Raw genomic sequence first — 21,727 nt, forward strand, 5'->3', positions numbered from 1 at the left:
ACTGAACTCACACATACGGCTAAAACAAACTCTGAAAATAGACATATTTGGATCATGAACCATGACAGGAATATACATATATTTAGATATACAAAAAAAGATAAAGAACATCCATACTCGCATTTATTTGCACAATTTTATTGATTTAAATGGACAATCAGTATTCTTTCACACAAAAAAAGAGAGCACTGATTTATAAAAAATAAGTATTTTACACATACAGTTTAGCATTCTACAAAAAAGTGGTACATCTTACATATTTACAACATTCAAGAAATCCTTTATACTTTGACTAATATACAGACAACACAGTGAACGTATATACAAAAAAAGAAACCAGTGTAGCATAAAATACACAAAAACACTTTTTAAGAATAATGAACAATATTGCATCGTGTTATCAAACATGTTTTCCTATGAAGATGTAGTGTTTCCTCCAGATATGTCATCTAAAGCAAGAAATTGCATAGTGATTATAATATTACTCCGAACCAAACTCCAGGATGCCCTGCAGTCAAACACATTATTAGACATTTGTAGTGTACTTCAAGGCTCTACAATCCCTTTAAAACCTCCAGGCATCCAAGTTGGTTATGCACAAAATAAAAGTTGAGGTTTTTGTTTTAGGGAAGCTGTAAATCCACAAAAAAACTAAATGTTTTTAATGGATCGTCGGACAACAACAAAACAGGACGACTGCAGTATGACGGCTAAATGGTCGAAAAGATACACACTGTATCTTTTTCTTATGTGGTTAATGATATCTTTACTTGTTTGACGAAGTGTGCAAATTAAAGGACCTTCTTAAAGGCACACAATGTATGTAGGCTAGATTTTCTGTAACAAGAACACAGACATGATTCAACATTATTGCCAGGGTTAGAAGAACATGCACTAATTTTCCGAGCAACAGAAGATGATGCAAGCTTCAGCTAGATGCAAATGACATTTGTGTATCTCATTAGAAGACAAAGACATGGGTGAAACAGTTCTTATGTTAAATGTCAGTAGGCAAATTAAATTAATTCTGAAGTAGGTCACCCAGAAATCCACCTAATGATCCCACCTACCAATTCCCAGCGCAAACAATTAACGGCAGATTCTCCTTAGGTTGTCTTTCACCATGCGCTCAAGAGGGACAAAACTGTTTTCCTATGTTTAAAGATCCGTTTATTTTTCTGCGAAATTAACATGCTCCAATATGGAGGTCACAATCAATAGCTTCTTCCACGAAGTTAACAACTGCCACGAGAAGTTAAAACTGCAAAACAGCCTTTTATTAAAATGGACACCGAAAACCCTTGCAAACATGCAAGTAGTTTGTTTTAGTGATGAAGTATTTAACAAAAAAAATCATCTTTGGAGATTCCAGAGGTCCAACAGGACTGCAGCAGGACTTATGAAAAAATAAATACATAAAAACTCTTACATCGTCCACAAAGTGAGCAGCAGTTATACCTGATTTATTGACTTATCAGATCACGTGTGTGGTTTCTAAACATCCTGCACCTTTGAGTCCGATTTGAGAACAGATGAACCGGTCACCTTATTCAAAACAGCATCCTTTAACCCTAAAGGAACCAGTTTAGGCATCGGCCGCCATGTCACATTAGCGCCTTCGCTGGAGGAGTGACTCGAAACAGCCCCGCACGCCGCTTTCATGTGCAAGAGAGGAGGTGGAGTAAGAGCATCACTTGTAACGCTGCTTGTCGGAGGTTCTGGACTCGGAACGTTTGTTGATGTCGCTGCCCCAGATTCAGACGAAGTGGTTGGTGAATCTGACCCGAAGATGACTTTGACCAAGTCGTCGACTTTGGGTGGAATATCATCCATCTCATCTTTGGAGCACTCTGGAGACATCAGATCTTCATCGAGAGTTAGAAATAAGGGGCTGAGCGCACGATCATCATCCCGGTCTGTATCTTCCTGATGGTCGGCCTGTGGGCTTTCTTTAACTGGCATTACATCGTTCTGATCTTCATTCGTTGCTTCGGGGGAGTCGTTACTCAACTGCTGACTGAGAAGAACAAGTTCATCTAGCAAAGACATCAGATTTTCATCTTCAGCATCATTGCTGTTCTCTTGACCCTTCTTGTCCAATCCATCTTTGTTGGGGGACGTCACAGACGTTGTCAGTACATCTCCTCCTATAGGTTGCTTGGGAGCTTCCTTGGGTTTACCATCAACAGCATCTCTTTCCTCCAAATGAGACTGGCTAGAGATGGTCTGTGACTGGACAGCTGGTGTAGTGTCTGTTTTTTCAAGGACAACCTGCTGTGGTACTTCCAGATTCTGAACTGGTGGAACCAGGGAAATGACGTTGGCGACATTTGAAAGGTTGATGGGTTCGACTGCATTAAAAAAAATATATTGTTCATCTTAAATAGAAAAATAAATGTAAATCTATATAATGAAATTAGCAGACGTATAAACCTACCTTGTGTGTTCATCTTAACAGGGCTGTTTGTAATTTTGATAAACTGATTTTCCACTCCGAGTGACTGTGGCATTGCAGCAACTGATATGGACACAGATGCTACACCTTGGTAAAAACACACAAACATTTTCTAAGTTTATTAAATGACTATCTTAGGTTTAAAAACACATTCATGATAAGTTTCTGAGACCAACCTGGTGTGGTTGACTGCTGCGGCCCAAGTGAGGTGATGCCAATGGGCTGAAGAGGCATCATAGGAATTACTTGAGGAAAACACAATGAAAAAACATTTAAGAGACATTAAACCTTTACAGCTTCAAAAGTCAATAGAACAATGCGTGTATATTTTTTCTAAGACTTACTGTTAGTTACAAGAGGCTCTTTGACTGGAGATGCTGGTGTGGTCTGTGAGCATGACAGGATGTTGGGCCGCATTCTCTTGTGTGTTATAGGTGAAAGTGTTAAAGGAATGGACACAGGTGCAGATTTAGAATTAATGGAACTAGCGATTGGCTGAAGATGTAAAGACATGCTGTTTGTGTCTTTAACCGGAGCTTTAGGAGTGCTTCTGTTTCTATCAAACTCTTTAGGTTTTGAGGTTGAATCTTCTGTAATCCTTTCCAGTGTTTTCAGACTTCTTTGTTTTTTAAGACTCAAGTCTATTGGCTTGAAAGTAGAGTGCGTGAGTTTGGAAACAACGTCCTTTTCATTTTGCAATCCTGAACGTTTGGGTTTACTAAAGGGATTAGTTGATTTAGGAAAATGCTTGGGTTTTGAACCGGATTTGGGTTTCGTCTGCTTAAGCTGGGACGTCATCTCTCTGGTTTCGTTCTGGGCCTCCAGAGTTTTTTGTTTTGCAACAATTTCATCAAGCTTCTGGCTGATGGACACTACACTCTTGTCTGTGAAACCAAAGAAAAATCGCAACTATAAACAAATTAAGCAATGAAGTACGAGAGGCAGTGCTACAGTATATTGGGAAGAACAATTGTGATGTTATAGGCATAACACAAAGTGAGCCCTCACATATGACAACATTTACTTCAAATATTCTGGAGCAAGTGAGCTTCTTACCAGTCATCATGGAAAGCTTCTGTAGATATTGCTCTCTTTCAATTCTTAACTTTTGTCCGTTCATCACTAAAATGCTCTCCTGCTGCACTAGGGACTCAATCTCTTGTTTAGCCTTGAAATATGAAAAATAGTGTAAATCAGTATAAACAACAGTATTCAGAATTGTAAGCATGATCTAGCATACTATGTGTATACAAACAGACCAGTGTGAGGATCCTATTTTTGGAGATGTTTTTCAAAGATTCCTTGAGCGTCAACTGTAGGTTCAGAAAGCGTTCTCTTAACGTGCAACGCCTCACTCGCTCATTGTGAACCCTCTATTGAAATATAGACCATTGTTCCATTATACAACATATAAAATAAAGATATGTATACATCAGAAAGTCATCAATAATATATTAAGACTGTGTCTACACTGGATGCGACACAGCTTGTTCTAATGCAATTGTTGCACCGCATCGCATCTGGCGTGGACAAAATCTTTAATTATAATGGATTCTAATGCATCTACTGTCCTGTCGCAGCGTGATTCTCATCATTAGTTAACATGAGCAATGAACACAGAAGTAAGAGTAAAACTAAAAATCTGCAATCCGCAGTGTTTGAAACATAAAATTGCAGGTCACATTCTTTACATATTAACAAAGTTGTTAACATAAGTGAATGCATAATGATCTAACAATGAACCCTTGTTATGTCGTAAACGGAGGCAGTTTCAAACTGCATTTTTTAAATGTCTTTGGTAAACTGCAGTTTGATAACTGCCATGATAACAATTATGAATTTACACATGGTTTATCTGAATGTATATTCAAAAACTCATATTTTAAATAGACATTAAACAACATTAAAAACTTTACTTTAAAAAATGTTGTGAATTTAGAATGGGAAGTCAAAACTTACCTTGATCTTCTGATCATCAGTCCGACTACAAAACGTAACAAAAGAGATTATGCTGTAGTGTTTTGTGAAAAGTAAAAAACTTGGGCAATTAACGGGGGTCAAACTAACGTGTCTGTTTCCACTTTATATTAAGATCACATGATGTAACTTTGTTACCTGTGAGGCAGATTTAGCTTCTCCGCCGATTCCTTCAGTAGTGAAATCTTAATTTTCTCCACAGACTCTTCGAAGGACTCAATATCAACCACCACCTCTGCAGGATCTTTCATCTCTGCATCCAACCCGTCCTCATCATCAATCGGCCCCAGCTCCTCTTTATCAGAATCCTACACAACAGCAGAAATACAATTAGTCTACATTTATACAGTCAAAGGACGAAACGGACACAATTACCAAGCCACAGCTCTTACACTGTACGCATCATCTTGGTCATCTTCACTGTACAAGTCGGAGTCGTCCGTTAATTCTGATCCGTCCGATTCTATCCCTTCCTCTTGCTGATCTGTGTCACAATCTCCTTCTTTCTCATAGGGATTAACAGCACAATCTGAATGTTCCAGTTCACCTAGCTTCCCATGTGAGGAGCTAGATGCATTCCCAGAACACTGTATGCGTTTTGGAGAAGTTGTGGTAGAAGATGATATCTGTGACAGGTTTTCGGCTGAACTTTCAGACATTCTGGAATCGACGGCACGATCCTGTTGAGAAGAAACCATGTCGAATCGCTTACTCAAGTCAAGTAACGGTTGGACCTGACTGACTGACTTTGTGGAGTCTTGATTCTGTAAAGTTGAACTTGGAGGTTTGAGTAATGTGAAACTGCCCTGTGAGAGGCTAGGGGAAGAGCTCAAAGTGCTACTTGCGTTGTCTTTGAGAGGATTTGGAGGGAGAATTCTTAACGTGCAAGTGCCAGACTGTCCCAGAAACGTTGGGCTAACTTTAATGGTTGAAGGAAGACTGTTGAATGAGACCGACTTTGATGCAGTGAGAGTGACCGGATTGCGACTCAAAAATGCAGGGGCTGGTACAGTGAATATAGTTTTTGCTTGTGTTGGGCTTGTTGGGCTGGATGACGTGACTGTGATCGTACTGCCGCTCTGAGGCTTATTCGAAGAAACCACATTAGGTGCTGGCAAGCGAAACAGGGTTGCTGCAACAAAAGAATTTGCTAAATTAATATTTCTGTTTACAATAATATAAAACAAGATTTCAATAACAGTACAAATCTAAAACATTGAAATGTAATACGTAAATGTAAAACGATTCGATTCAGAATCGATTCTTAACATACTAATTATCAAACAGAAAACGTCATTACGTCGCAATAGTCTAACTAGTGTTAGCAAATTGACACTTTCGCTTCTAGTCTTTGAATCGGCACATATTGTATTTTAATACAACTGAGCGCCCAATAAAGCCATTCTCATTGACATTTTCTGTTGTCAGACATTAAAACAAGTGTATAATAGTAAATAAACGCAAATCATTAGTGTCACATGTTAAACAGCAGTCACTTTCACAAATTGACACATTTTCTGACATAATCATCATACACATAAGAGACGGGATTTTGGCAATAGATTGTTCCGATTAAACCACGTTATTATATTTACTTATAACATTTAAAATTTATTATTTTTTTTATTTGTGAATCGATTTGAATCTCTAGAAGACTGAATCACGATTCATATTTGAATCTATTTTTTTCTCAATGTAATATTTTTTGAAATATTATTTATTCAATTTTTCCATTTACCTAATCATATAATTTTAAGTACGATTTTGACGTTTCGATGAGGCGCACTGCTCCAATAAAGTTTTTCTGACCCGATTTAGGTAAAAGCACTTACTTGGACCTTTAGGGAGGACGCTGGATTTAATTTGACTAAGAGGCACCAGCCGAACGAGTTGACCACTGGGATTACGGTACAGCGTGTTGCCATCGGCTGTTTTCACCACTTGAAGTGTCATCTTTTGGCCTGAGGTCTGTGGGGGGCGAATATGTGTGATGGGTTTTTCTACCTGAGATCCACTACTAGAGGTCCCCGTTTTACGGGACACAACTGTAATCAAAACAGTCTTCTTTCCAGATGTGGGAGATCCAGATGAAGGGTTTGGAGTTACATTAGATACACCTGAAAACATGAAAAGGTTAAACATCTTGAACTATACAGTTAAATTAAACAATTAGATTTACAATAGTGAATTTTTTTATTTTTCATTCAGCATAAATGAAACATTCAACGGTAAAATCTGATAAATAAAAACAAATCTGATGGTTGGGGTCTTGCATCATGCCCGTGAACGCAGGGTCCAAAATGTACTACCATCAAATGCAAAAATAAAACAAACAATTGGCTTTGGGAAGAAATTATTACTAATTACTAAAGATATTATTGTCTAATACATTTTCCCTATACAACGGCCATTGGCAGGTGTGCCAAAAAGTAGATTTTGGACCCTTTGTGAAAGATTTACAAAGTACACACAGCCTCGATCACAAATGGCAGCAATAGGGGATGATGGGAAAAGAAAATCAACTAAACACAGGTGCACTCTACATAACAAGATCAGATATAGGCCCAATTTGTTGAATTCTCAAAGTAGGTAAAGTAGCAAAGAGTTGGGAGGTGAGGGATTCACAAGCACAAATGGGAAACCAAAAATGCCAGGCTTACCCAATGGCAGGCTGGTTGATTTATTGAGGATGGTGATGGAAGGGGCTTCAATTTTTGATACAGTGGGAGAACTGAAGCTACCTGTGGACACTGCGGAGTTAGACACCTGGGTAGCCAGGTCTGATTTTAGAGAAGACTGAGCAACACCAGGAACCCCAGCCTCTGTGCCAACCATTAGAAAAGAGGAGGGGATGACAATATTTGGAGAAGACTTTAAGTGTGGCGCGCTAATGCTGGCCTGATTTTGAGAGTTGATGTGGTTGACCACAAACTGGGTGAAGACCTGTCCCGCTGGGGGGTTGGTCACTGTGCAGAAACAAATTAAGAAGCAGGTTAAGTCTGCCCCTTAAAGTGAGGCTGGATTACACTACACAACCTTTAAAATAGCAACAAAAATACCAGGCATTGAAAATGGCAACAGAAAAAAAAATACAGCAACAGCAAACTGTCAAGTTCTTTCTAACATGACAAACAAATATTGTGAGTCACACGAATTATAACTGTCTAGGTCGATTCTGAAATCACAAAGGCTTCAATTCTGTGTTTTATGCTCAGCTCTTCCGTGTACTATGGCTCTTTGATCAGCTCGATCTAAAATCACTGTGCGATTGAGTCATTTATAACGGCATTTGAAAAAGCAACACCAGTCAAACATCATCATTATAAATATTCTTTATTATCATGGAGATACCTGAAAAGGTTTGAAGAACAGCTATAGGATATGACCATTGGCATTTCCTGGAAATACATGTGTAAATTATTCTTCATCTGTGTCCGATGCGCCCTCTGGCTTTCGGATGTGGTGGTATTTAACCAGAATTTATTGAGAAACTGAGCATTAGAATTGCACGATATATCATCCCAGCCCTAGCGAAAACATTGCATCTTTCAACGTATAATTTAAGATTTTATCAAATTTGCAAAGGGTTAGGTGTATGTATATAGTGTAGTGTGTTTCAGCCATTATACCATTAGACTTTTTAATTGGACGCAAGTGTCCGGCCCAAAGCTATCTTGCGGTCTGTGTTTGTTCATCAGTCTGCCATTTGGCCAATAAAATAACTATGTTTATTTTAATCCATTTATATTAATTTTAATTTATATTCATATTTTATTTATACAAATTGTTGAATTTTATTCTTTGCCAATTGTATTAAATAAACCATTTATTATATGGGTTGCGTAATTTTGTCACATTTAAGTAACGGTTCTTTTACTGGTAAACCAAAAAATATTGGCTAGACACCTTTAATTTTGCCAGCTAAGGGACTCTTCTATTCTTTGTGGACGTGTGTGCGCAGTAACATTTGTTCACGTTGTTGCATTTAAAATGTCCATAACTCAAATGGAGCAAATCTGCATGACTCTAAAAGTGTTTGTCAATACCTTGAGAACACAAGGTTTGTTTTCTCTTGCTGTACATTTTTTTTCCAAAACTAGATGCAGTAGAATGAAACTGTTAACATTGTTGACTTACCAGCAGTCTTGACGGGGGATGTAGTTGTAGAAGCACATGTGCTGGTAACTGAGGTTACTGTAGCCACTTTGGTGTCCGGAACGGTTGAAGTGGCATTCGCAGTGGTTGATGCTGTTACACCGGTAGCCACGGACTGACTGACTGGACATATTCTTCCTGTGATGTAAGCAGCCAATCGATTGGCAGGGTGTAGTGCCCCCATCTTGCCCAGTTCCAGCTTGGCTTGTGGGTATGGCTTTAAATTGACCTGTAAAAACAATTAATCAAAAGGTTAAAGGGATGGAGTTGTTCATAATCTGTCTTTGTTCTGATGAACACAGAGATAGACTTTTGGAAGAAAGCCCCCATTGACTGCCACAGCTGGAAAAAATTAAATAATTAAAAGTGCCCCAGAACAGTATGCTGTCCTACATTCTTCAAAATATCTAAAACTAAATGTGTGCTTGCAATATAAATATGAGCACTAGCGGAGATGACAGAAAAAACATACAGAGAGCAGTGGGTTTATTGCTGCTTTGACAGATGTGAGCCAGCAGCGAACACTGAATGCGTGTGTTAGAAACGGAATGGTGAGAAAATATTCAGCTTGGTACGTTTTTCGTCTTTAAACCAAACTTTAAGGTCTTTAGCCAGCATAGTTTCAATCCAGTCTGGCTAGCCCGCTTCACATAATGTTGCCTTTATGTGGAGAGAAGGCTGTTCATCAAACGCAGCAAGTCAAAACAGAGGTTCACATAAAAAAGCTGAAGTCTAACTAAAGCAGCGTGAGCAACGTTACTCTCCTATTGCAACACTCCCACTTATTGCCAGGGACAGAAATTTATACATTGCTTACATCTAAATACAAAAAGAAAAAAGATATGAAGCAACTGGAAGGCGAGTAAATGACAGAATTTTATTTTTTGGATGAACTATCCGTTAAACTTAAAGATAAAAATGTAATGATACATTTTAAACCTTTAACCTTAAAGACTTTAATAAAAACAAATCTGAATGTCTCAATTTAGAACAAGTTTGGATATGCATTTTTTTTATTGACCAAAAATGATAAATGTGCTCTCCTTTGTAAGTCTCTTAAAATAAACGCGCATGCCATATAAATTAATTTAATTCAAATGTAATATCCTTTTGTTGAATTTTAATTTCTTGAGAGTTTGTATCTTAGCATCCTTGGGATGAGTCACTTCATTGTTCTCCTCACTTGTCTAAAGTGCTTTGGGTAAGAGTCAATGTTTAAATGCAAATGTGACTTTGAAAATGTTTATTTCTTTCATATGATTGTGCATGCATACCATTATCTGTCCCGGGGCATTAGGAGCTTTTTTCTCCGCCTTGAGCAAGCCAGCAGGAGAACACCTGGCAAGGAAGGGCAAACCTTTGACCTCAATCTTCTCTACAGGCTGTATGGGCTCTGTTTGGACAACATTCTGCGAAACATTCTTTTCTGCTTTCTTCTCCACAGGCTCTGATATCTTGACTTTGTAGGTGTGGACGGAACCTTCCTCTGTCTCCTTTACAGTCTTAGAAACCTGCTGAATGTAATACTTGCCAACCCAGAAAGGGTTCTTCAAACGATCTTGAGCCATGTTCTTACACACCACCCGCATAACGTCATTTCTGCTGTCTGTACTTGACCAACTGCACTCGGATATGATCTCAAGCCGCTTGATGGGGCCGGACAAATTAAGAGGTACAAGCTCTCCCTCCTCGATATCTGTGTGAGGGAACGTAGAAAATACGAGAATCATTACTTCAGATTCCACTCAAGATATTTTAAAGCCCTCTAATCCTGAAACTATATCTACTACTCCTCTTGTTTGCTACAAACCATGTTCACATTAGCTATTAACTCAATCAAAATAAAGAAAATACTGACCTTGTTTAGATATCTGTGGAATGTGCTGTTTCTCAACCGGCTAAAAAAACATAGGTTTCATTATTATCAAGAGCACAGATTTTCAGTCACTTAAACAAGAAAGGTAGAAGTCTTACTCTTTTTAGTTTGTTACGACACGGTCGAAATGGTCGAACACGAGAGCAAGTCAAATGATTATCTATATCGCTGCTCTCCTCCATCATATTTGAATTTCTCTCTCCCACCTGTGTATAAAAAATAAAATTCAAGATATCCAATTATTCAGAACAAGATAAAGTGGAGATTGCAAGAAACCTCTAAAACATTGCTAACGTAGAAAATAGAAAAAGGAATTAAAAGAGGCGTTGGCAATACAAGTCATACCCTTTTCTGTTTCGGGGGACTGAAAAAACTTTCCAGGTCGTGTTGTAGGTCTTTTGACAGTAGTTGTGGAGGGGCAACTCTCGGGGGAGGCGGGCAGAACATTTCTGAATCGGATTCTTCACTTTTTGAATCCCATAAAGTATTGACACGCTTGGCCGGCTCAGGTGCTGCCTTAGGATCTGTTAGGACTGCAGGACACAAGAACTTTAAAAACCATTAACGCAAACACTGCTCATTCACTCGTACAATAGTGGAAAACAAGTCATATTATTAATATTAGTTAAGACACATTTATATTCACTCATTTAGCAAACGCTTCTATCTGATGTGACCTGCCATGCATGGAAGTATGGCACAATTTGTCATCTCTGTTGTGACTCACCATACGTTTTTCTCTTTTTGATCTTCTTCCATTTAGTCTTGTTCTCCTCTGACAGACCCTGAGGTTCAGGCTCCTCTGTTATACTGTCTTCCTCTTTAGGGCTCTTCAGCGCAATAACTTTGCGTCGCAGACAGCTGCAGCCCAACATGCACTCCGGTTTGCCACAGTGATGATGTCGCCTTTGATGAAGCAGACTGGCACACAGGCAGCCGAGCCTGCAGAAGACGTTGAGGCAGGGTGGCGCCCGTCGCTTTATAATTCTCATGGCGTCAGGGTTTGCCTTTGTTGCACTCTTAAAAGAGAAAACACATCAGGAACACCATAATAGAAGCTTGGAAACACGTTTGACATGAAATGTCGGATTTAAATTCTATCACATGCTACATGAGTTAACCTCAGTTTAACTCACCTCAGCAGTGACGAGAGCTGTTAACGCAATGGCTGCTCTTTCTTCTGTTATATAAGTACGACGTTTGCCTTCCCATACTGCTCCATCTTCCACATCCATCAGCTTCACCAGAGTCTTGGGCAAACCTGGACTGCGTCCACCTGTGCTGCTCGCTGCTGTGGATCCAGAGTCCTCAAGCCTGGGTGTCTTATCAGAAGCTACTACGACAGGTATTTCTGCAAGAACCTTTTCAGTGCTTAAACTCTTCGATTCCTTCCTAACTTTGTTCTTTTCTAATCTTTTGCTTTGATGGACCTTGTTTAAGCTCATCAATTTGTCCCATCCGCTGACTGGCTGAGTGGTACTAAGAACCGGGTTTCCTTTGCCAGATTTTAGATTCTTTTTAGATTTATTGCCCACTTTGGACTTGAACATTGGCTTGGCTTTACTGGATGTTGGAGATGGATGTTTGGATGTGGAGGATAAAGAGGGAGGTACTTGTTTCTTAAGCACACTATCCAGGGTGCGGACATAGCTGGTGCTCTTGGTGGGTAGCTGGTATGCCACAGTTGTGGTGTCGGTCTGGGACAAGTTGGCAGCTCGTTCATCAATCAGTTTGCCCTCACTGGCCAGATACTCATCCAACATATCACTGCAGAATGCGGAGAGGTTATTTTGGCCTGTTTCGACAGTTGGTACGCCGATGCTTGGTACACCTGCAGAACAATGTAATTTGTAAGGGAAAGCTTCAGGTCCTTCAGGATCCAATATCACCAGCAAACTGTAACTGGGAGTCAACATATTACTTTACAAACCTTCACTTAGAGATCCTGAACCAGCAAACTTATCCCTCCAACCTTTAATTTTAGTGACATCAGTGGTTTTCCCTGTTCTGGAAACAAACTGGACTAGAATGTCCAGAAAAACAAATTGCAATCATGACGATGGAAACCTGAATCATCAGCGTGATATATCGATGGTATATTGATGACAGAATTTATAAAAAGCCTGTTACCCTGTGATGAAGCTGAACTCTCTTCAGGTAAGAGAACAGGTGGAGGTATGGGTAACTGCACACCCAAATATTGCAGGTCAATCGCCAGATTAAGGTCTAGCAGATGCAGTTTCAGTCCAACTAAAAGATAAAAAAACTCAGATTATGACCCTTGCAAGTTTTCTGAAGTCGAGAGAAGTCCAAAATAAAAGTTCATGAACCTTTTTGCAGCACCGGGTGAATAACCTGTCTGTGCTTCATCGACTTCAGATCGTGTGAAAGGTCTTTCTCAAGCACATTAATCTTTTCCTCTATACTTCCACGGTTGACACCTGATGTAGAAAACAGAAAATGATTTTGAGTCGCGTTTTAAAGTCGTTCATTTCCAGTGTAATCATGTTGGTTCAACTCTTACTATCTGAGGTCTTCAATGTATTCTGGGCCACCTCTGTTTTGGCATCATCTCCAAGGTGAATCTCAAGAGCTGTCTATTTTAAAATACATATATTTAATAATGTGTCAGACCAATCAATAATGTGTATAGAGATATGAACGACCTCAACTTTATAGACAGTGTGCTCTACAAAATAACACCGTAATATAATAATAAAAATATACATTTGTTGAACATGTAGTTAAGTCACCTATCACTGTCCTTTCCAAACCTTGGATGTCCAAATTCGCTATTTTCAGGAAATGGAAAAACACTGTACTTTTAAAATGATTAAATCGTGTGTTGTCAAAGTTGCAAGCACCTTTTAATACATTTAATTGGTTAGATATTTGCAAAACCCAATGACAAACATATAGGTTGACAAATAATAATGATTTATGGCACAAAATAAATAGCAAAATGGAGAGACAAGGTTTGAGAAAGAATATTTTTTTAATTAAAAACCGTCCTTAATGCTCTGCTGTAAAAAGCCTTTTGCCAAAAAATTTACCACACCAATATTTTATATTAATGGCAAATATATACAGATTTAAATTTATATTAATAGTTCGTTCATCTCTCTATGCCAAAAACTAAGGCGTTGTTTGATTTACCTTAGACATGAACGAGGCAAATAATTGTCCTTCAACATCCTCGAGGCTAGGCTGCATTGGGGCAGGTACGGGTCCATCAAACACCTGATCCTCATCATCGTGCTTCAACTTTCCTACTTTTTTAAATTTTTTGTTGGATTTCTTTAAAGTGCTTTCCTGAGAGGACTGTTTGGTTGGCTCAGGAACAGGATGATCAGAAAGAACAGTCTCATTGCCTTCACAATTAACAGTGGATTGAATGTCATTAATAGGACCTGGTTTATTAGATGATCTTTGAGAAAACAAGTCAATGGATTCATTGAAAATTCCAGATCTGCTTTGACTTGACGACACTGAATCTAAAGGCCCATTAAATAGCCTTCCTTGAAATGAATCAAGATGGTTTATAGGAGCTGCGGGTATGTCACATAATAATGTGAAAATGTCCGAAGAAGATATGCCTGTGCAATCCAACAGCCTCTCTGGGTAAGAATCAAGGGCCTTTCGGGGTGGTAGAGGTCGGTCAGAGAATAGATCTGGAGGAAAGGGGTCGGGTGAGGAAAGAGCTGGGCTAGGTAATGAAAATGTTGGGGAAGATGGGTCATCCAAAGGAAAAGAAAGAGACTCATCATTTGTGTCCAGAACCTCCTCGGTAAAAAGCTCAGGACAAAAGACATTGGAGTTTTCCAAGAGACAATCAGAAAACGATTCAATCTCAACTTGAGGCATTGAGGACAGTTCCTGGTTGGGAATGATCTCATTGTTCTTACTTGATGGAAAATCAAAAGCAGAGTTTGGTGATGTGGTCACAGTTGGTTTGTCTGATGTGATGACAACATCGGTGTTAACTGCAAGTGTAGTGCGCGCATCAGTGTCATCCAAAACATTACAAGTTAAAACAGATGAAATGTCTGACTGAGACATGAGTGTGTTGACAAAGCCTTGCACAGAAACATTTTCAGCATTACTAAATACAGCCGAAATACTGTCAAGTGCCGGGTCACTGTCTACTGTTTTAGAGGTAGATTTAGCAGAAATTGAAGTGTTGGGGGGAAGTAAAGATTCACTAGCAGATGGAGAAGGTGAAAACCTCAAAGGTTGTTGTTCTTGTATTAAGGGATCTAGGGAGGGATGTGATACTAAAGCAGTGGATGTAGATGTCATGTTACTGGCATCTTCTGTTGATGATGACATGACTGTTTGAGAGGATGAGGTAAGCGATGGTTGTGAATCTATGCGAGTGTTTAGTTCAGGTGAGCTTTCAGATGTTAACTGAGGTTTACAGTCCATGGTTAAGCAAGGAGCTTCAGGTGTTGGGGTGGTAGATTTTGTCTGAAATTTTCTCCGTTTAAGAAACTGAGCGAGGAGAGGTAGGGCTACAGGTTCTGGTCGTTTGTGTGGTAAGGTTTTCTTTGTCTTTGCTTCAGGCTCAGCCTCAGTGTCCAGAGAAGAAATGTTCTCCTTTTTCTTTTCATCTGAGTTTTGTACTTTATCACTGGGTAACAATGTAATCTTATTATCTTTATGTTCATCTATTATCATTTTATTTTCATCCATTTTTATGAACTCTGTTTTTGAGCTTGTATCTGTGTTGTCATCCATTACAGTTTCTGGTTTGGATGATATCGCTTTCGCCTCTTGTTTTCCACTTGTGCCAGCTGTGTCGGTTTGCAGGAGAACACCATTTTTCTCTATATTGTCCAGCGATAACCTTTTAACTTTCACTTGTGCCCCTTTCAGGAAGTCCGAAAATGCTCCTGACAATGGACGCTTCTTAGTGCTGCGTTCAAAATAAAGGAGAGAATTTTTTTAAATATGGCCAACATTGACAAATCTTATTTAAATATGTATAAAAGCATTTTGAATGCAAACCACCTGAACTCTACAAAATGCTAGCTACACACCGTTGCATCCCAGACTCAATTCACAACACAAGTATTGTATTGTATTTTGCGCATTGCAGCAATTGAGTGCCATAACAGACCGAAAGTGGTACAATTTGGTACAATGAAACCAGAAGTGCTAAAATACTCAGTCAATTAATTTTTTTTATCATTTTTTGGAAAAATGCCTGAAATAAAGTCTGTGGTAAAAAAGCTGTAAATACTTTCTATTCTACGACACATCAATAATACCCCCTCATGATGTTGGTCGCTAACAAGCTACTTAATGTGATACATAAGTTGTCTGGGTCATTAAACATCCCCACACACAGAAATCTCACAAATAATTGCAGCATGGGCACAAACGTAAAAAAACATGGTTGATATATTCTGGGAGTAGTAACTTAGCAAAATACATTCTTTAACAGAGTTGTTGGAGGCTTGGTAGTGGTGATGTTGAGCAACCGTGGTGTAAAATGTTTATAGAGACTTGTTAGAATTTATTTCTGCCGATTATATTTAGGCTTTTGTGTGTTCATCTGTGAAAATCATAATGAAAACAAAAGTAAGTATCATAAACATTTGTTGAGCACTAAGTTATAATTTATTTTATATCCCAACTTCTAGACTTTTTGTCAAGGGAACCAGTGCACTGCAAACTTCCAGGTTTGCCTAAAAATAATGTCATCCCTGAAAGGCACTATAGCAGAGTTTAGCTGTCGATATGTTTACATCTAGCTATCTACATACAGCTCCAAATCCACAGAGGCGCTTTTACCAAGCTGAAAACTCCAGGAGATGGCTTAAAACGCCGGTTGCAGCTGCTTTAAAGGCGCTTTTTTCAAGTGGAGGCGCGTTGGTTCCTATGACACAGAGTTTGAAAAAAAAACACTGGGTGCCAGCGCTGAGCCTGCAGAAAAGAATGCCAGCTGCTAGTGTTTTCAAAAAACGCTGCGTTTCTTTTGGAAACAATTGAAAAAACACACAGTATGGTGGCGGAAACACATCAAACAGCACACACAATTAAAGGTTACTCAATGACCATCTTGACAACTTGTGGCTTGTCACTGCCCCACACAATCACAGGGTACCGTGCACTTACAATTAGCCAAACAAAGATTTGCAACCTATATATAGCGCATGTTTTTTACCTAAACATGATTCAAACTAAAGCCTTAAAACATTGACATATGATCTATATTTATAAAACAAGGCTTACCTCTTATCTCTATCCTCAACAGTAGAATCACCATTAACAACTTTCTTCTCCCCGTTTTTTGGGCTGGGGACATTCTGATCCTTATTTACCTTTGCAGCAGCACTTCTCTTCATGAACAAAGTCTTCAAATTATTCAAGGTTGTTGACTCTTTGCTTAGCTTAAGTTCTTTTTCCGTTTCTTCACCCGATACTCCAATCTTGGCCTTCGTTGATCGGGCGTTGACTGCATCCTCCCTGAAGCCTTTGGCGAAGGGGTTGTAGTCAATTTTGAGCTGGGTGATACGCAGGTTTTGATAGGCTGTGACGGCAAAGAACTCTGTCTGAGAAAAACTGAGTGTTATAACCTCAGGCCTGTCTATCCGAATGTCTTCATCTTTGTCTGCAGGTATGATATGAAGTCGAGGAAGGTACCGATGCATTGAGTGTAAAATGATGTGGCCCTCCTGTTCCAAGGTGTTGTTGCAAAGCTTCAGTCGGTAAAAAGAAACCGGGTACTGCATCCAGTGCTGGCCTGTAGCAGGGGATTCTGGGTGCACAAACAAGCGTGAAACGTGAGGGTCCGCCTTTCCGTTGGTCTCCCATCCTTTGCCACTCCATTTGTATCTGTGGTTATCAACTGGAACGATATCCATTGCCAACAAGTAACTCTGGAAAGGTTCCATACCAGAGAGACGAAAGCGGCAGTAGGGGAACATCCTACGACCCGGCTTGGTCAGAATCATCTCAGTCTGGCACCTCCTAAATTCATTCCACATACTGTTGTTGTCCAGTGTAACTGTGATGCCCTTATATCGTGCATCTGCTGGCATGTTATGCACATGTGTGGTGGCGTCTGAAAGTGACATGGATGAGGTTGAATGTAAGCCTGTTGCCACTGAACTGACTGAAGACTTCATTATACTATTTGCCTCGCTAATAGCTAACAAACTACCCTTGTCTTTCAGAACATCACCAGGATGCACCTGTTTAAGGACAACAAAGAGAGAAGGTGCAGAGGTAGATGAAGGCGCCAGTGTAGGGGCAGTCATGCCCTCCTCATGAAGCACCATGGCACCCTGCTTCTCGGTATTGGCCATGGGACATAAGTCGTCATCTGGATACCTTCAGACCCTCTCACCTCAGGGTATTTCAGGGCTACATCCTTAAAAAACAAGACATACATGGCACATAATGGTCAAAGCATGTTTGGTAACTAGCTGGAGAAAGCTACATTCAAACCCAATTTAAATGGAAGTTGAACCCTGCTTGGCTACAATGATTTTACTCTGGTGTATGACCATGTTGAAGTGAAAATGTCTAGTGTAAGATGCTTTGTAGATTCCAACAGAGTTTAAATAGCACTGCACAGTGATGACCTATGGGGGCCTGAGACATTGTAAAGCAGTGTTTTTCTGTAAAGCATCTTTGAAAATGTGTTCAAATGTTTTTCACATTGCTTTTACACGTTCATAACTAACTTGTATTAACCTTGATAATTTTGATAAGGTCAAACTTGGTGGAAAAGCATGGTATGAATGTTCTAGTGCGCTTCTGAGTCCCCAAAAATCATGAATAATTTAAAAAAGTAAACAGAGGGAGCAATAATGTGCTTATGTACACATATTCATAAAATGCTGCACAATTACTGTAACTGATATAACTGACACTGTAAATGCTGTAATTCAAAGAAACTGTAGCAGGAGATAGCAGAATGTTGGTTATTATCTATAATAATAAATAAAACAGGTTAACTTTTAGATTTCTATGGATGGTTTTTATACATATACAATGCACAGCTGATGTTTGAGTAGGGAAAAAAGAGTACGAAGAGGCGGTGGGATTGTAATAAACAAGGAAACCTGTTTGGATACAATCATTATTTTAGCTTGCTTTAGTGGTTAGCTGTAATCCTCTGATGTTAACAGTGAAATTATTGTTGTGGAAATGGAACGCACAAATTCTGCCTTTAAAACCGTTTTACTCTACTGTAATTTGCACTTTAGAAAATTATGCAATCAACATTGGTCTACCAACAAGTACCAAGAGAGATTTCATGAATTGCTTACAAACGCATTCTTAAAATGGCAAAAAATATATCATCTGGACTTGGTCAACTTAACAGGCTTCAGGCTACAGAGCATGAACAGGATGATAAACTTAAAGAATAAGTAAAAGTATTAAAACTTTAGGTTATAGCTGTAGCTCAGTTGGTTGGGCATTCCCTTAGCCTCATAAGATCATGGGTTTGATTCCCAGGGAACACACATTGATTTAAACCAAAAATTGGTTAAAAAAAGGTCTGTCAAATAAATACAGCCCCAATTCACATAAAATAATCAACAGTTGAAAAGTAAAAATTGTAAAAAGCTATACTGGCTTTCTTAACATTGCAATATTAGTTCAATGCTCTCTCAAGTCCCTCTGGATAAAAGCATATGGAAGAAGAATAGCCTAAGGGGCCGTTTACACTAGACCGTTTTCAAGTGAAAGCCAAAACAAATCTCTGCGATTTGGCTGTCCGTTTACACAGAAACTGCGTTTTAGGGGACTGATAACGCAAACTTTTTAAAACGGGTTTCAAAATGCAAGTTTTTGAAAACCACGGCATTCTCATTTCCGTGTAAACCCCAAAGAACGCAAGAATGAGAAAACGACATTGTGCGCATGGGTTTTAGGTGCGGGAGGTGTGGTATGCGCGTGTACATCCGAACACCACAAGGGAGAAATAAATACATCAATGGCAGGTTAAATGTTTTTTTTTGCGCTGCGCAATAGTTTGTTAACACTTCTCCAGCAAAGTGTAGATTTACTACACCAGTGCTATAACCATCAGCGGAGACCTACAGCAAAATCTTAACACTCATTCACTGGGACGAAGGGTTTTTAAACAGCGCTTTTGGATCAGACCCGGGAGGACGAGTAGATGGTGGTACAACTTTGTCGTTGTTGACGAGCTTCAATGGAAGGAAACCTTTCGAATGTCCAAACTTTTTGCCATCTTATTTGTTTATGTGCGCACGCTTCTCTTCACTATGAATGAGGAGAAATGCAGCGCTCTGTATTATGGTCTCTTTAGCGACGGAGGTCCGCCTTCCAATAAACTGTCAATCAATCGTCAGGGACTTGGTTATTTTTTCTTTACAAATTGATGACGCAATACAGTGTTTTAGTCGTTTTTGCGGATCTGTGCATATGCGGATTGTTATGATAACGTTGTCGTGTGTATGTGAAACTTTTCAAAACCGCCTAAACGTGGCCTAAATGTAAGTGAAAAAAGACTTAAACTAGAACCATCCGAATTTGTATAACAAATTCTGAAGAAATAAAAAACCTCCAAAGACATTTGGTTCTAGATAGACCTTTAGTGAGAACCTTTGACAGATACACTCAGTAATTGTTTATATTGCCCTTGGCCTATATGACAGTCGTCTTTGAACTGCACTACATTTACATTACATTAACGCATTTGGCAGACACTTTTATCCAAAGCGATGAACATTGCATTACACATTTGTTTCTGACTATGTGCAATCCTCTGGGATCGAACCCATGACCTTGGCGTTGCCAGCACCATGCTCTAACCACTCAGCCAGAGGAAAGCACACTGACACCTAGTGGTGTGGATGCAGCATCACACAAGAGCAAAGGTTTATTGTTACCAATGCACTTTTCATAGCAAGCCATTATCCATTCATTGGTAACTGCTCAATACCAGGGAGGACACACGGGGTGTAGTGTTCAGCTGGTCATGTGATCTCAAAATGGCATCCCTCATGAGGCAACCCTCTCAACGTCAAATATAACACCCTTTATTTTACATAACTGGCAGGCTTCGTATATGTGAGTGAGTGTACAGGAAGGTGAATTTTTTTTCATGCATGCATTTTCTTTTTTGGAAAATTACCTAGTGCACCTTTAACATTGGCTGCTGTTAAAAGTGGCCCAAATGTCTGCTATATGTTGAAATATTTAAATACATTTCTATCAAGACAGAAAGTTCAGCGGTAAAGAAAGCTCCAAAGTAATTATGTAAACTGTCTATGTAACAGCATGTATTTATTCTTACAATTAAATTCATGAATTGCAATGGCTACACCCTAGCAATAATTTAGCATTGGAATTGAACAACGTCGAAGTTAACCGTTACGTCTTCAAAGCTCACTTCTTCACTATTACATTATTATTGTTATAGGTAGAAATGCATAACGTATAACACGTATACCGAAAAACGATACAGCACACCGACCAGTGACACAACATCACAACAAGACAACGCATTTTCCTACTTTATCAGGTGAATAAACGTGCCAACACGGGCAGCTACCGACGTACATAAACGTTATTTGACCACTAAACGTCAAGAAATTGAGTTTCAGTCACCTTTTGTGCAATGAACGTAGTTATTTTCGTCGACGACGCGTCTCTAATAGGCCCGAGAACTAAAAGTTGGCGCTGAGAGCGCGTGCACGTCGAGCCACCTCGAATGGCGGGCGAATCTGAGGCAGACGGTCTGCTCTGACCACGAAGTACCGACGAAAAACCAGCCCTGTTCAGCCCGCTTTAAGCATTTCTTTTGAACCACGCTGCTATATTCCGGACTGGACCGTTACCTTTTGTCAATATGAAATGCATATTTTTGCATACTCTCTGTCCTGGGTTCGTTAATGTTGTTTTACGATCTCCCCCTCTCACATTATTACGCCGTGCGTCTCACCCTCTGAGGTTACCATGCGTGATGGTGACGTCATGACGTCGGTCCTCGTGCGACTCGCGCAGGCGCAACCGCTGCGTGAACAGACTCGTTGGTCGTATCGCGCATGCGTTTACTTAACGCCTTTGTTTACGTCATGGTTGCATCGATTCTCTGTGAGTCGATTTGATCGCTCTGAGAGGCAGAATATTGTGTTTCTTGTGGGAAGCAACGGGACGAAGAATGCGATCTTATGGTTGATGTCGAAGTGTCTTGAATATATATTGACTTAAGGACAAATATACTTTAAAGGCGGCCAATCTGTAGGTTAAGGGTAAGGGGAGGGGTTATGTTTTGT

At 39.5% G+C, this 21,727-nt stretch overlaps 1 protein-coding gene across 4 annotated transcripts; it reads right to left on the reverse strand.

Moving 5' to 3' along the window:
- Window positions 1-117: 117 nt before the first annotated feature.
- mgaa (MAX dimerization protein MGA a) lies at window positions 118-21,489 on the reverse strand. Of its 4 annotated transcripts, XM_079458719.1 has the most exons (26): window positions 21,290-21,489; window positions 16,701-17,841; window positions 13,620-15,378; window positions 12,988-13,060; window positions 12,794-12,904; window positions 12,594-12,713; window positions 12,394-12,486; window positions 11,600-12,294; window positions 11,191-11,482; window positions 10,809-10,996; window positions 10,562-10,669; window positions 10,446-10,485; window positions 9,862-10,283; window positions 8,570-8,816; window positions 7,093-7,398; window positions 6,265-6,549; window positions 4,825-5,564; window positions 4,571-4,740; window positions 4,415-4,439; window positions 3,715-3,828; window positions 3,512-3,623; window positions 2,800-3,339; window positions 2,632-2,700; window positions 2,438-2,542; window positions 1,459-2,351; window positions 118-449 (listed from the first exon to the last, which is right to left on the reverse strand). In XM_079458719.1, exons 2-25 carry the CDS (start codon window positions 17,774-17,776, stop codon window positions 1,495-1,497), a joined length of 8,547 nt encoding a protein of 2,848 aa, XP_079314845.1. In that variant the 5' UTR covers window positions 17,777-17,841; window positions 21,290-21,489; the 3' UTR covers window positions 118-449; window positions 1,459-1,494. The 4 variants fall into 4 exon arrangements, with proteins under 4 accessions (XP_079314845.1, XP_079314843.1, XP_079314844.1 ...); XM_079458717.1 differs by having other exon boundaries at window positions 118-2,351; XM_079458718.1 differs by having other exon boundaries at window positions 118-2,351; window positions 21,060-21,419.
- Between the last annotated feature and the right edge of the window lie 238 nt (window positions 21,490-21,727).

This window comes from Barbatula barbatula, assembly GCF_947034865.1.
Source record: "Barbatula barbatula genome assembly, chromosome: 6".
NCBI lineage: Eukaryota > Metazoa > Chordata > Actinopteri > Cypriniformes > Nemacheilidae > Barbatula > Barbatula barbatula.

Coding starts and splice junctions, on each gene's coding strand:
- mgaa (XM_079458719.1), bottom strand. CDS start 17,776: ATGGCCAATACCGAGAAGCAGGGTGCCATGGTGCTTCATGAGGAGGGC. Junction 12,295..12,393: donor TTCAGGATCTCTAAGTGAAG/GTTTGTAAAGTA, acceptor ATTGTTCTGCAG/GTGTACCAAGCATCGGCGTA. Junction 11,483..11,599: donor CAGCTCTCGTCACTGCTGAG/GTGAGTTAAACT, acceptor TTCTCTTTTAAG/AGTGCAACAAAGGCAAACCC.